At 43.0% G+C, this 14,812-nt stretch overlaps 1 protein-coding gene and 1 long non-coding RNA gene across 2 annotated transcripts in view; one reads left to right on the top strand and one right to left on the bottom strand.

Moving 5' to 3' along the window:
* Nucleotides 1-11,447, bottom strand: part of FAM120A (family with sequence similarity 120 member A) — a 118,553-nt gene extending 107,106 nt beyond the window's left edge. The window contains exons 1-2 of the mRNA XM_077822984.1: nucleotides 10,388-11,447; nucleotides 2,357-2,603 (exon numbers count right to left, since the gene is read on the bottom strand). Of these exons, the coding sequence (XP_077679110.1) occupies nucleotides 2,357-2,603; nucleotides 10,388-10,861 (721 nt within the window). The 5' untranslated portion in view covers nucleotides 10,862-11,447. The remainder of the gene's footprint in view (nucleotides 1-2,356; nucleotides 2,604-10,387) is intronic.
* An 86-nt stretch (nucleotides 11,448-11,533) lies between these two features.
* On the top strand, nucleotides 11,534-13,496 carry LOC144268288 (uncharacterized). Its single transcript, XR_013346723.1, has 2 exons — nucleotides 11,534-12,445; nucleotides 13,383-13,496. It is a non-coding gene; the product is annotated as an uncharacterized LOC144268288 (long non-coding RNA).
* Nucleotides 13,497-14,812: the final 1,316 nt, after the last annotated feature.

Raw genomic sequence — 14,812 nt, 5'->3', positions numbered from 1 at the left:
CTTTTAAACATTTACCAGATTACATACAACTTTAACTGTATTTAAGATTGATTAAAATTACACACTATCTTTCAAGAACAAGTAGTATCTCAAAATACTGAGATGACTTTAGTGACACTATGCCCAAATAAACGAACAACCCTTCCTATAAATCTTTATAAAAGTTTAATTATTTATAGTACTGCAGTGCCTAAATTCAGTAACATGAATTACAATATTCAATGACAAACAGCATAGTACTGATAAGCCTGAAGAATCCTACAGTTCAAGTGCCCAGAGTTCATATAGACAGGTTTCAGAGTAACAGCCGTGTTAGTCTGTATTCGCAAAAAGAAAAGGAGTACTTGTGGCACCTTAGAGACTAACCAATTTATTTGAGCATGAGCTTTCGTGAGCTACAGCTCACTGCATCCGATGAAGTGAGCTGTAGCTCACGAAAGCTCATGCTCAAATAAATTGGTTAGTCTCTAAGGTGCCACAAGTACTCCTTTTCTTTTTGCAGAGTTCATATAGAATCTTTTCTACAGCTACATCACTCAGACTCCAAAAAATAAGAAAACAATAAAATCAGTCAGGATGTTAGCTCAATGGTTATTCAAGGTCTGAACCAATACGAAGCAAGCCACAAAAATACCTGGTAACTTTTTTTGTTTCAACAGGCTTGTTTTATAAATAAGCTTCAGTGGAATATACTTCAAAAAGCTTACAAGCCATTCAAAACATTAAATCACAGAAAGACAAGGTTTTCTCTGCTAAAAACAAATTTTAAGGACTATTTTGTTATTTAAAGTGTCAGTTTAGACAGATTCTAGCAACAGCAATACCAACCACCGCCCACATAAAACTCCTAGCATCACTAGTTGTTTTACCAGTACTTCATATTAATAACAATTTATCAATTTGGGGAGTGGTAGTGATAACTATTCTTGACACGGAAAGAAAACATGAACTAACATGACCAGAAATCTTATCTATTTCCTGCATGATCCCACTGCAAGTCTTTTTTGAATCACTCACTGCTGTATGGTTCTTTCCATTCTTATGTAAAAGGATTTCACTTTTTAGTAGGGAAAATATTAGCCTTGACAAAGTGTGTGTGTGTCTGTGTATGAATTTTAGTGTTTACTAGAGCACTGGCATGTCAAGGGAGTAATACATAGCCCTTTTCATCTACAGATTTCAAAGCACTTGAAGTATTATACTCATTTTACAGTGAGAAAGAACTAAAGTAAAGAGGTTATGCGATTCGTCCAAGGTCACTCAGCAAGTCAATGGGAAAGGTGGAAATAGAATCCAAGTCTCTCAGCCTAGTCTGGTGCTCTATCCAACATACCATGATGGAAAACATGCATTCAATAGTTTTTTGCCCAGACAGAATTTAGGATACCAGTCTATGTAAGTTTTATTCTTTGGAGGTCGCCCATAGAAAACCTCAGTGCTGCAATGGTACTAGTGATACAGTAATTGGCAAATCTGTAATAGAACAAAGTGCTAGAATGGTGTGGGCAGTACTGTGCTGCTAAAAGTGACATCTTTCAGATGAGACATGGAACTGAGGTCTTCACTAGTTGGGCTCATTAAAGATCTCATGGCATGTATCATCAGAGGCAGGAGAGTGTCCTAGCCAAACTCTAGCTGAGATAGTTACATACTGCATACTAATACTTCCCTGCAGTTTCAATTAAATACAATACTTTTCAGTTCTGGACATAAATTGTCCTGTAGCGAAACGGTTGTTCGGACCCACCTCAGTGACAGAGAAGTGATCCAGGCAGCTGAGGCACTAATGCTTGTACAACACTCATATCTGAGATAAAAAGTACACTGGAAGTGCAAGATACCTACACAATTCAACATTTTTAGCATGAATGGATAGACTACACAAGTACATCTATCTGAAAACTTACTAAGACAAACCATGGTTATTAAAATAGAGCTTAAATACAGTGTATTTATATGACTGAAGCTGTCTAAAAACTTTGTTCCCATTCATGAAGTAAAATGCTTTGGCTAGTGAGAGCTTTTGCAGAACTCCTACTTTATTTCCATAAGAGATTTGCATTACTCTTTTCACAATCTTTTTAGCTATTCACAGAGCATTTCTCTCAACTCAAAAGTTGATTGCATTCACAGACATGCACAAGTTAGTGCCACAAGGAACCTAAAGCTGCAGTGAGTATGGAGTGACAGAATATAATAGCTCAAAAACAATGGAAAGGGAAACAGGTCATACAAGGAAAGAGCTTTGTTAAAGATATTATACACATACATCTTTTACAAATCATTTATTGTAAATATAAATATAAGTTGTACGTTTCACAAGTCACAATATGTAAAATTCTCTTACTTAACCTACCTAACAGAGCAGCAAAAATAGGAAAACGGTTTGGATTCAGGTCCAGTTGCTTGGCAACTTCATGCATCAGATATTGGCTTGTTGTGAGACTTTTCCCATTACGGCTCAGTTTTAGGGCATGGGCACTGAAATAGTAAGGGATGTTGCACAATGCATAATCGGAGTCATATGCAACCAAACCATGGAAACCTTTTTCTCTGCAGAAAGCGATTACTTCTTGATGGTGATCCTCAATGCTCTGTGCAACCTATAAAAGAAGAGAAAAAAGCATTAACAGTCTTTTTCATATTTAGCATAATACACTGAGATCCATAAAGAAGAACCTGAACATTTGGAGTTAAGTGTAGAATAAAACAGAGATCCAAAGAACGCATTTTGAGCGGAGATTTCAAACACTGCTATAGGTAGCATGTTGCGAAAACACTAAGATCTGAAAGGTATTCAGACAGAAGTGATACTACTTAAAGATAGCTCAGTATTATTGTATTATATTACATTTTAACATTTTTTCATAATACGCACATACACTACTACACCAGTCAATATTAGCCAACTTACGGAAAAAAGATTCTCAAGGATGTACTTTCCTAGCCACTGAAAGAACTAGAACAGATTGGTCCCAACAGAGGCCAACCTAATTACAGAAGGTTCAAGTAAGTCAAATAAAGACCAACTTCTGACATTGGAAATAAGTAAACTTCCTGATCAGACGACAAGGGTCTCGTGTAATAATAATTTTTAAAATAGTCAGATAAGAATCCAACACTCCACAGTCTGCCCTTCCACACACTGAACTTCCAATGACTGCAACAAGTTATAGGAACCACAACTGCAATATCAAGCCCCCCAAAAAATAAAAAAAAATAAAACACTGTGTTTATGAAAACTTACTCCTTTGTCCTCTGCTGCTACCTACATCCCAAACTATTAGTCAGTGATTTTGAAAAATGCCGAAAGCTTTCATGCTGGTACAACTTGGCCCCACAAGCATCTGAATTTAAAAGTAAAACACCTTGACCCAAGAAAAATAGCAAACACGAGGGTAAAACAACAGTTCAATTCACCACAATACATATGTTTATATAGTTATAAACTTAGACTTAGTGATAAATTAACCAAATTTACGAGTTAGTTTGTAAGATGTTTGGGACACAGGAAGTCTTTTTGTTCTGTGTTTCTACAGCACCTAGCACAATAGCTCCTGGTCCATGACCAGGTCTCCTATGCAGTATGATAACACATAAAATAAATAATCATAATAGTTCTATCACTCTTCGGTCAAATCAGAATAGTTTAAACTAACACTTGATTACTTAGTAAAAAAGAAGCTTTAGTTCTAAAAGCAAATTTAAAAAGTTGTTTGAACAAAGCCCTTGTGCTCTGAATATTATTCCATATTATCTGCATGTAATAGTCACATTGTATTAATCTTCTATTGATTTTCAAGCTTCTGGTAAGGATACCCCAGTATAAGTTCAGATTTCCACATGTAACTTCATGATTGACTCATATTTAGAAACCATGACTTGAGTTACTGGACAGTCAACATCTCACTCAGTATTTTGTTGAAATAGCCAATTTAAAGTTTGCTAAAACGTACAATTTTCTTAAAACTTTTACCTAGTTTTTTCGGGAAACTATGTTTGGTATATTTGTTAAGTATCAAGGGAAGAGGAAAAAGTTATTCTCTTCTATGTCTCACTTTCTATCTTCATCTTTTAACTCCATGTCAAAGTTATCCTGATTGCAACAATCTGCATTTAAGGTCAATGGTGCACAAAGCTTCTCAATGCATTCCCTTGCTTCTCAAAGTACCAATCACAAAGGTAACATCTTAAGAGTCATTTCATAAGTATCTAATTAGTTACATCACCATCTGGTGTGATATGCGTGGCTGTTTTGTTCATGTCCAAGATAGTTTGAAAAACTCTCTGTAGCAGGTTATCAAGTTGTCAGAGATGACTGTGGTCACTCCAAAAAAAATAAAAATAAAAATAAAGCAAGCAAGAGTTCAAAAATCAGATCTATAAAATGTTTTAAATTGGGAAGGTTACTAGCACAATTTTTATGACAAATTTAATAGAGTTAATCTTAAATCCTAGCATTGTGCACATGGGCTCATATTACTGAACAACTGTGTTTAAGTACCACAAATAATTGAGCTGTTATACGATGAAGAGCTGCAATGGCTGCCTGTCAAGGTACAGCGAACTTCCAACTTTACCAAAATCCAAACCAGATACAAGGGCCACAAAATGGTATAAAAAGCTAGAGATAAACAGTCTAAAAGTTGTACAAATCAAACTAGTTGGAACATGCATGTTATGCCAAAAAAAGCACAAAGGTGAAAATCAGAAATAATCTGGGGGAAAAAAAAAGCAATGCAACTTGAAACAATTTTCAGTGCTTAAAAAGGCAAAAAATTAAGTTTAAATCTAAGTCATGTGCAAATGATGCCAGAACAGAAAAAGAGAAAATAAATAGTAAATCTTAAATTGACACACACGGAAAAGAAAATGAGGTTCTGCCAAAGCACTAACAATGCTAGGTCCGTGCACTGCTTAATCATTTAAATTCTAACAAACGTGCTTGGCATAAAAACAAGTTTCTGTTTCATGAATTACACTTCTTTCAATGGACAACAAAGAAAAGCTCATGACGAAAATAAGGATCTGTAGACCATTTAATATCTCAGAGAAACCTGTTTTAGCTTATGTTGTGCTGCAGTAATCTACAAAGCTTTTAAAACTGCTCTGGATGGGAAGTATTTACATTTTTCTTAACACAATAAACTGAGCTAATGGACAGTCTGTAAGAGTTCAGAGAGGCCTAACATCAAATGTTTCAAATAAGATTACTGAAGATGAGTTCATATTTAAAACTTGTTACCAATATTCTCAAAACTAGTCTTCTTGAAACACCAAAATAAAATAAGACATTCCATTCTGCAGTGAGATTTTATTGCATTATGCACAGGCAAAAAAAATTAAACATGCAAGTTCAATTTACTCTTGCCCACCCAGAACGTTGCCAGAAACTGTGGGGGTAAGTAGAAGGTGAAGAGGTTTGGGATAAGGGTTAAAGAGGAGAAAAGTACATTTGAGAACTATAAAATAGAACACCTGAACTATGATCAATAAAAGAAAATAATATATGAGAACAAAAAAGAAGCTAATTTTGAATTAAAAAAATATATATTCTTGAAAATAAATTATTAATAAAAGCAGGAAGTTTATGGTCTAATCTTAAAATTATCTATATATACTATCTACACAGCATCCTAGTTGATTATATAAACTGATCATCTATTTGGATTACTAACAAATTCTCCCCATTTCACAGTTTAAAGAAACAGAGCAATACAGAGCTGCCTTCCATCTCTAGGTCAGCAATTTGAATCTCTCCAACATTGGCAGTGACTAAAAAAGGATTGTTCTTTGATACCTTCCAAGTGCTTTGGTAAGGTAAATCCAGCTCCCCAAGGGACATGTGTCCACAAAACACACCACAACTGATCCCTTAGTCACAATCTCAGCAAAAAGGCCAAGGATTCAATAAGTATGAACTGTACTCTCCCCACTAAAGTTGGTTCCTCCAGGACAAGTTGTAGGCATATTGGCAGGGCACTACAGAGAAACTCATGCCACAGTTCTTCTTTTTTGTGAACAGCCACAAAGCTGTCAAATTCAGCAACTTCACATACATTAAATGTACTCAAAAAAATAGAAACAACACACAAATCCAGTTTACATATTGCTTAAGTGACTATCGTTATGTCTACATTAGAGATCCTACAGCAGCACCGCTGCACCGCTGTAAAGTCTACTGTGTAGCTGCTCTAAGCTGACAGGAGAGAGCTCTCCCATCAACATAATTAAACCACCCCCAACAACAGGCAGTAGTTATGTTGGCAGGAGAGCATCTTCTGCCAACATAATGCTGTCCACACCAGCGCTTGTCCGTGAAACTTATGTCAGTCAGTGGTGTGTTTTTTCACACCCCTGACCAACAAAAGTGATAGTGTAGATATAGTCAGCTACTAACAGCTAGTTAAAACTTATTACTAATTTGCTGCATGTTAATCAATGGCAAAACTATCCATTTCATCTACAAAAAAAGGCAGGAAAAAACCTTTATTTTACTGCGGGAAATCCTCAAGTCTCTGGGGCTAAGAGGCAAAAAATATTCTTCAGAACCGAGAATTTGTACATTATACACCCTGACATCAGATCAGAGTATCCATTTAAACAATAGCAAAAGCATCATGAAGGAGTTCCAGAAATTAAGGAGTTAAACAAAAAAACCTCTTAATATCTATTTCATGGAAAGACAACAGGACATATTACACTATAACAATAATTTCACATCAGACTTGATACTTCCACAAGGTGATCTTTAATATCCTTTTATTTAGAAAGCATTAAAAATATTTTTTCAAGCTGCAAAAACAGATTAATATAATCACATTACATAACCAGACTTGAACTAATCATTCAAGTTCTTAGAGAAATCATACAAAAACCAAACTATTTCATGCTGGCCAGGTACAGCATAAGAAAAAGAATAGCTGCCATCATGACAAAAGTAACCAATGACTAAAAAAGGACTTTAACTTTATATAAATGTCAGGCCTCAGTGTTTTGCAGTACATAACAGACTATTGTGAAAGAGAGAGTTTCTACCCTGAGGGATTTCTAGTTATATGCCACATCTGACTAACACAGGAAGGCGAAATCTCACTTCTCCTGTTAGTCGCAAGCTCTCATACAAAAAAAAATTAAATGTACATACATACAAGAACACGACAATCATTCACACTAACCTGTCAGTAATAGTAACACATTGTATGTCTGTCATTCCTGTTAACCAATCACTACACTAGATACATTAACCCAGAGAGTTATAAAATTTCTTACCAGCTACAATGGGATCAAGGGGTGGGACTTCCACTATCAGCTTAGGCTGAGCTGTAGCTGCCTCTAAAATGTAGGATATTTTTTAACACTGGGCCTTTCAACCTTAAGTCCCAGATGGAAAATAAAATGGTAAGTTTTCCTCTGTGACGAAGGTCTCACTGAACCTCACAAAATTCCAGAAAATAAGTTATTTTGTTGTTTCTCCCTTTTGCTGAACACTGAAAAACTTAACCAAAAGATCGCTTCTTCAAAACCCTGTCAAGAAAGCAATCTATACAGAAACTTGCCCTGACCTCAAAGTTATCCTTTGGCCCAGTTACAGCTGTGGTGTAATCTGCCAAAACGGACAGTACAAAAGCCGAATAATGTTAAGCTCCAATTACTGATCAGTGGCACAACTCTGAAGGTCACATAATATTTACTATGCTACAGAAGTAATAGACAAAGTTGGCAACTAGTTAGTATGTGTTCCAACTTCTGCTCTTTTCTCCTTAGTGGACGTTTAAAGAAATAATTCCTGGAATTTTCATTCCAGGCTTCAGCTACAAAATTTTCTTTTGCAATATCCATTAAATATATGTCAAAAATAAATTACTGCAAGATTACTACAAATCTGGAAAGCAGGATAAAAGTATATAAAATGTTTTGCAAACTTTATCTCTTGGATGCTAGAGTAAAAAGATTATAATGAAGCCTCAAAGACATTCCCTCCTGCAGTCAAAACTATCAGCAAATTTACACTTGTCTGAAATAAAAACAGTTGTAAACTACAGCTGCATAACTATATGTTAAGCAGTTCTAGTTTACAAGAAAAATAGGTTATGACACTACTTTGTGTTAATCAATTATTTTAGAATAATGGATTAATTAGTTTAAACTACTTGAAACCCCTTTAAGGAAGTATTCTGGGCCTCTTTATATTTGACAAGTTATTTTTAGCTTTTTACCATAGATTCTGAACATCTACATTTTAGCCTCTGATAATGCACTTCATTTAGTCAAAACATCTTCAGTTTAAATGCAAATTAACATCTTGCCTCCTGGCAGAACTTGTTGCTGGCCTATCAGGTACAATACAACTTTATAGACTTTTTAGTAACTGTTGTTTTATAACGCCCATTTAAACTCTTGGCAAAAAATATGTAATACTGCACATTAGTCTCTAAGGTGCCACAAGTACTCCTTTTCTTTTTGCAAAAATTTAGAGTATATTGTTACCTGTGGAGCAAATTAGTTAAGTGTGTTTCTAAGAAGAGGGAACTCAGGGCAGGAAGGGACATTTTACAAGTCAGATACATGAATGGAACAATGGCCCCCAAAAGAACATGGAGGCAGAGGATCTAGCACAGAATACTGCACCCAGTTTTAAAGCAAAAGACACTACCCAAATGTATATATAAACAAGACTATCAGCTAATCAGCATTTGGAGGATGATACCTGCAAATTCACTGTCACCCTACAAAACACTATCATCAGCCACATTTGATGCGTGAGTAGGACTCTCTGGTTTCTACCCCAAGACGACATGAAGGGGAGCAGGGAAAGAAGAGTGGAGAAGAGAATATACAAATGAAGGGGTAGAGACTACAACAGAAAGGGGAAATAAGGACAGACACCCCCAGCCATAAAAATAAAATAAAAGGAAGAAAGATGGGAAGAAGGACAAATAATATAAAATGCACCGAAAGAAGTGAAAACGGGTAAAAGGAAAACCGGGGAAAGCAACATAACTAGTCCTGTCTTTGAAACCATTAAGTTGTTTCTATACCCCATTCTGAAGACAAGCTGAAACTGTAATTTTCCTCTCTGTAGCCCATTTGGGCAGTTCGCCTGGGAAGGGACTCTCCCCGGATGCTGTAAATCACCCTCATTTTGCTTCCACAGGCTGACAGGTACGTATAAATAGAAAATCCCAGCGGAGATTGAGGACACCCGGGTGCTCACTACACCCTCCCCTCTGCCTGCTAAGGGCACCCTACAGCTCCCAGGCGGCAGCGAGGCTAGTTAGTTTTGCTCCAGCCTCAGGGAGTCCGCGGAGAAGGCAGCGGCAGCAGCATAAACTTTGGCCGCGTTCAGTTGTGCAGCTGCCTCTGGACAGCGGAGGCCGCTCCCAGGGAGCTCGCCGAACCTCCTCTCCCCGCCCGAGCCGCCAGGTTTCGACGACATTTTGCGGATATGGGAATACATGATTCTCCCTCCCCTCTCTGAACCCGGTACGGACATTACCGGGAGGGCAATTCTGCTGCCATCTTAGAGCCCTACCCCTCCCCAACCTCTCCAGGCCGTAGCGCCGGGAATTGGCCAGAGGGACTGGAGACAGCTGCAAGAGGGGGCGCTGGTGCCATGGTGGGGGTCCAAGGAGCGCAGCGAGAGGGGGCGCTGGTGCCATGGTGGAGATGGGATCGCTAGTGCCATGGTGGAGATGGGGGGGGGCCAAGGGGCGCAGCGAGAGGGGGCGCTGGTGCCATGGTGGAGATGGGGGGGGCAAGGGGCGCAGCGAGAGGGGGCGCTGGTGCCATGGTGGAGATGGGGGGGGCCCAGGGGCGCAGCGAGAGGGGGCGCTGGTGCCATGGTGGAGATGGGGGGGGCAAGGGGCGCAGCGAGAGGGGGCGCTGGTGCCATGGTGGAGATGGGGGGGGCAAGGGGCGCAGCGAGAGGGGGCGCTGGTGCCATGGTGGAGATGGGGGGGGCCCAGGGGCGCAGCGAGAGGGGGCGCTGGTGCCATGGTGGAGATGGGGGGGGCCAATGGGCGCAGCGAGAGGGGGCGCTGGTGCCATGGTGGAGATGGGGGGGCCAAGGGGCGCAGCGAGAGGGGGCGCTGGTGCCATGGTGGAGATGGGGGGGGCCAAGGGGCGCAGCGAGAGGGGGCGCTGGTGCCATGGTGGAGATGGGGGGGCCAGGGGCGCAGCGAGAGGGGGCGCTGGTGCCATGGTGGAGATGGGGGGCCAGGGGCGCAGCGAGAGGGGGCGCTGGTGCCATGGAGGAGATGGGGGGGCCAAGGGGCGCAGCGAGAGGGGGCGCTGGTGCCATGGTGGAGTTGGGGGGGGCAAGGGGCGCAGCGAGAGGGGGCGCTGGCACCCTGGCCGGGGGAGGCCGCTGGGGCCCGCTGCTCACCTTGATGTGGAAGCGGATGAGGGCCAGGCGGATGCAGTGCGCCATGCAGACGGGCGGCAGGAACCAGACTTTGGGCGGCGGGGTGCCCTTGTTCTGGACGTGGCTGACGATCTGCTGCGCGGTCTGGCGCTCGTTGCCCTGGCGCTTCACCCACTCGTGGAGCCGGGCCTTCTCCAGGGCCCCGTTGAAGAAGACGAAGAGCTCGATGTTGCCGTTGAAGCAGGCCTTGGCCAACGCCGCCAGGTAGCCCAGCATGTGGTTCCATTGCCCGCCGCTCACCCAGTCCGTGTAGAAGCCGCCGTAGAGCCGGTGCAGGCAGTTGTCGGCGTCGATGAGGAGGCGCAGCGGGGTCTGAGGGGGCCGTTGGCGGCCCCCACCCACGAGGCTGCCCCGGGCCAGTTTCTGCAGCTCCACGGGCACCACAGCGCTGGGGCAGTGCTTCTCGATGTAGTCCTGGAATCCCTGCACTCCCATGGCGAGGACGGGCGGGCGGCGGCGGCGGGTGAGCGCAGGCCCGGCGGCGGGGTCTGGGTGCTGGCCGGGCGATGGGCTGTGGCTGGAGTTGCGGGCGGGGTGGGAGCGGTGGAGCCGGTGGGGGCGCTGCTGCTGGAGGTGGCCGTTCAGGGGGGAGTTGTGTGGATTAGTTGGGGGCTCATGGCAGCTGCGGCCGCCATGTGCTGCTCTCACAGAGCCATGGCTCAGGGACCCGGGCTGCTGCCGCTGCGGCTCCTACTGCCGGGGGGAGGGGGAGCGGCACCGCGCGCAGGAAGCCACCCCGCCGCCGCCGCCGCCTGCAGCAGGGAGAGCGGAACAGGCGGGACTTGGCGGCGGCCCCCGCTGCCACTCACGGGCCCGGCGCGCCGCGCAGACAGTGGCCTCAGGGGCAGCACCCGGGGGGCCGGGCCGCGAGCGCGCCCCACCGACCCGGCCTCTTCCAGCGAGACGGCACCCTTGGTCTGCGGCCGCGGCACTCAGGCAGCGCGGCCTGGGCGGCCAGGCAGGGCTGTTGCATAACCCAAGCATGCGCCCTACGGACGAGCGAGAGAGTAGGCGGGCGGGGGCCACTACGCAGAGGGGCTTGGAAGTTGCTGGGGGGCGGCAGACGAACCGCGTGACGTGGGCGGGGGGCTGGAAGAGAGAGCAGGAGAGGGGCTCTGTAGAGGGAGGCTGGAAAGGGGCGGGGGTGTGGAGGACTGGGGGGGCGGGGGAGGAGAAGGAGAATGGCGGGGCGTGCTACAAAGCCGCCTCCAAGCAGAAGCTCTGCCCCGCTGGGCACGATGGCAGCGCTTGGGCAGCAGGCCGTGCCAGTGAAATGTGGTCGGGCGAGTTCAGGACGGGAGGAGCCAACCCTCCGTGCAGGAGCCCACTGGGTGCTGTTGCAGCCCCAGAGCTGGGCGGGGGGAGGTGCTGGGTGAGAGGCATCCAGCCCGCTGGCCTTCCCCTCGGGCTTGGCTCCAGCGTTGCAGGAAGTCTTACACATTTACACCCGCCCAGAAGAGCGGGCTCCATGTGGGAGCTCCACGGCGCTGTTCCCGCTCCCGTGTCTGCGCAGCAGTGTATATCTCAAGCTGTACAAGTGCTGGGCCGGAAAGACCGCTTGCTGCACGGAGATCAGCCAATGAGAGAAGCCAACTGAATAGTGTCAACATCCCGGGCTGAGAGGTCGCTAGCTGCCCCTGTGAGTGAGCTGGCTGGGCCCCTTGCTCCCCGCGATTCGATTTCAGGCAAAGACAGAAATAATGCCCGGCCCAAGGGGAGAGGAAGTCGTGCTCTTCCTCTAGGGAACTCGCACCCGCTCCTGCTTTGGAGAACGTTGGCATTTATCTGAATTAAAAAGCTAGTTTTGCTTTGTGCTGTGCACACACTATACTGTACAGCGATATAAATGCTAACCTGGAGCAGTGGTTTTCAACCTTTTTTCATTTGTGGACCTTAAATGTCAGGTGGAACTACAGATCCCTTTGGAAATCTTAGACCTAATTTGTGAACTCCCAGGGGTCTGTGGACCAGAGGTTGAAGACCACTTACCTCAAGCACTAAGAATAAGGGACATAACAGGTAAAGTATTCTATACTTTTAGAAGTGCTTTTTTTTTTTTTTTACTTTTATTTGAAATAAAAATAAAAACTGCTTAGTTTTTTGAACATTGATCAGATAGAAAGAAAACAAATCTTTAAAAACAAATGCCTCTGAGAAGATGGACCGTCCTCCCCTCTTGCTTGGATTTTGCTGGTTTGGGAGGTTTCAGACTACAAAATACAAGTCCATTGAGTTATGAGATACCATCAAGCAATACTTTGCTTCACACTGTGCCAACAGACTTGGGTGATGTCCAAACCTGACAATATAAAACTGGCATAGTCTTTGTTTTTCTAAAATTGGCACAGATTAGAAGGATTTAAAATTTGCACTCTCCACACAAATACAATAATAGCAGTTATTTTAAAAGAAACGCAGTAGTAGGAAATTAACCTCAACTCACCAACAGCTAAAGATTTAACACTACCAGAAAACCTTCCAAAATGTCTTTGGTGGCCTGTTCGACAAGAGTATATATAAAGCTAACTCTATTAACATAGGCCTGACAAGCACAACTGGTTACTGATCTGGGCATGAATTTAAAGGCACGGCAACATGCAGTCAGTGGTATAGGAACTGCTAGAATAAGATCTATTGTCCTCTTCTAAACTGCTTCCAGCATTATGGTGGTGATTTGCTCACTGCAGTTTCAGCTAGTGAAACTGTTTAAAGAGGCCCAGATTTGGCTTTAGATGTTTCCTGGCAGAGCATACATATTATCTTTGAAATATCAGCATAGTGTCTGAGTATTCCTCGGTGCTGGGCAACTGGCAAATACTGCAGATGCCTTATACCACGTTTAGTATTTTATTGGTAAAGATACATTTCATTTTTAATGAGATTTCAGTTGTTTGGCCAGATTGGCACCTAAAATAAAAATTCTCTTGTGACTCACTTGGTGGTGACTGTTTCCTAGGGAGTTGGTTGATTCCTTCCTGAGCAATGCTAACTCAACCCTGATTGGAAGACATTTGTATCCAACAGTGACTGATGTAGCCCATAAGGATGGTAAAATAAAGTATACAGAAAACTTTGTGGAAGTCCTTAATAAAAAAATGTTTCCTGAAAAATTGGGTTTTTTTTTTTTTTTAAATCAGTGGAGAAAATATGCAGCACCTTTTCAGATAACTTTCTCCAAGGGTATTCATGAGTATCTGGTAAGAGCTTTTTCTTAATTTAGCCTTCATCCCAAGGCTCAAATGGATTCTCCCTTCAAAGTGCAATCACTAAGTTCTGTTATAAAATTAAGGATGCTACAACAAAACACCTTGGAATAGTTTACAGTAGTACAAATTATGACACTAAATAAACATTGCAATTAATTGGGGATTTGACAGAGGAGAGAGGATTTCAGGTGGTTTTTAAAAGTATCCAAAGATTCAGCAGTGCTTGACCAACTGAACAATTAATGCCACAGATGCAGAGCATAAAAAAATAAAAACAAATGGTCAGTAGAGTCTGCACCCGAGGTCCAGCCAAGAAAGAACAGAGTTTGATCAGGAACACCTAAAAGATAGTTAATGTAACTTTATGACAGATCATTCAGACTCTTAAACAACTAATGAAAAGATTACAAATCAATCTAATCTCAGGCCAGAAACCAATGAAAGTCTGTCAGGACTGGTGAAGAATTGGGGATGCCATCAGCATTCTGAACAAACTTGAACAATTTAGGTTCAACAGAACCAATTAGTGGGGGTGGGGGGTGGAAAGAGGAAGAGTCTTTGGAACAGATCTTTAGCTGGTGTAAATTTCATAGCTCCATTGACTTCAATGTACTTCCTGGCTGAGGATCTGCCACACTGTATCCTGCTCAATGCTGCCATAATTTAGAACTATTCCATATGTGGCTCCGACTCCAGCAGAGCAAGATTTCTGTATCTTCTTTGTATGGAACAATATCGAGAGGTCAAAACATCCAAGAGACACGCTGGATGCAATCAGCAGTAATTCCGTCTTAACATGTAACTAAAGATGACTGGTCCAGAATACCATATTGCAGTAGTAATGGCTGCAACACTAAAACCCTGCCCAGCATTACATAATTATCTCAATGCCAATGTCACCATAGACCAGGAAGGACAATCATAATCATCTAGTCTGTCCTCCTGTACATTGCAGGCCACAGAACCTCACTCACCCACTCCTGTAATAGGCTCACAACCCGTGGCTGAGTTATTCTAAATCCTCAAATCTTGATTTAAAGACTTCAAGTTACAGAGAATCTACCATTTACTCTAATTCAAACCAGCAAGTGATCCATGCCCCACAATGCAGAAAGTGGTGAAAAACTCCTAAAGTCAATCTGACCTAGGACCCTAAATATGGTAATCAATTAGACCCTGA

The sequence above is a fragment of the Eretmochelys imbricata genome, chromosome 7, assembly GCF_965152235.1.
Source record: "Eretmochelys imbricata isolate rEreImb1 chromosome 7, rEreImb1.hap1, whole genome shotgun sequence".
NCBI classification, from domain to species: Eukaryota; Metazoa; Chordata; order Testudines; family Cheloniidae; genus Eretmochelys; species Eretmochelys imbricata.
The sequence above is the reverse complement of the archived record's forward strand: the minus strand, read 5'-3'. Positions and strand labels throughout refer to the sequence as shown.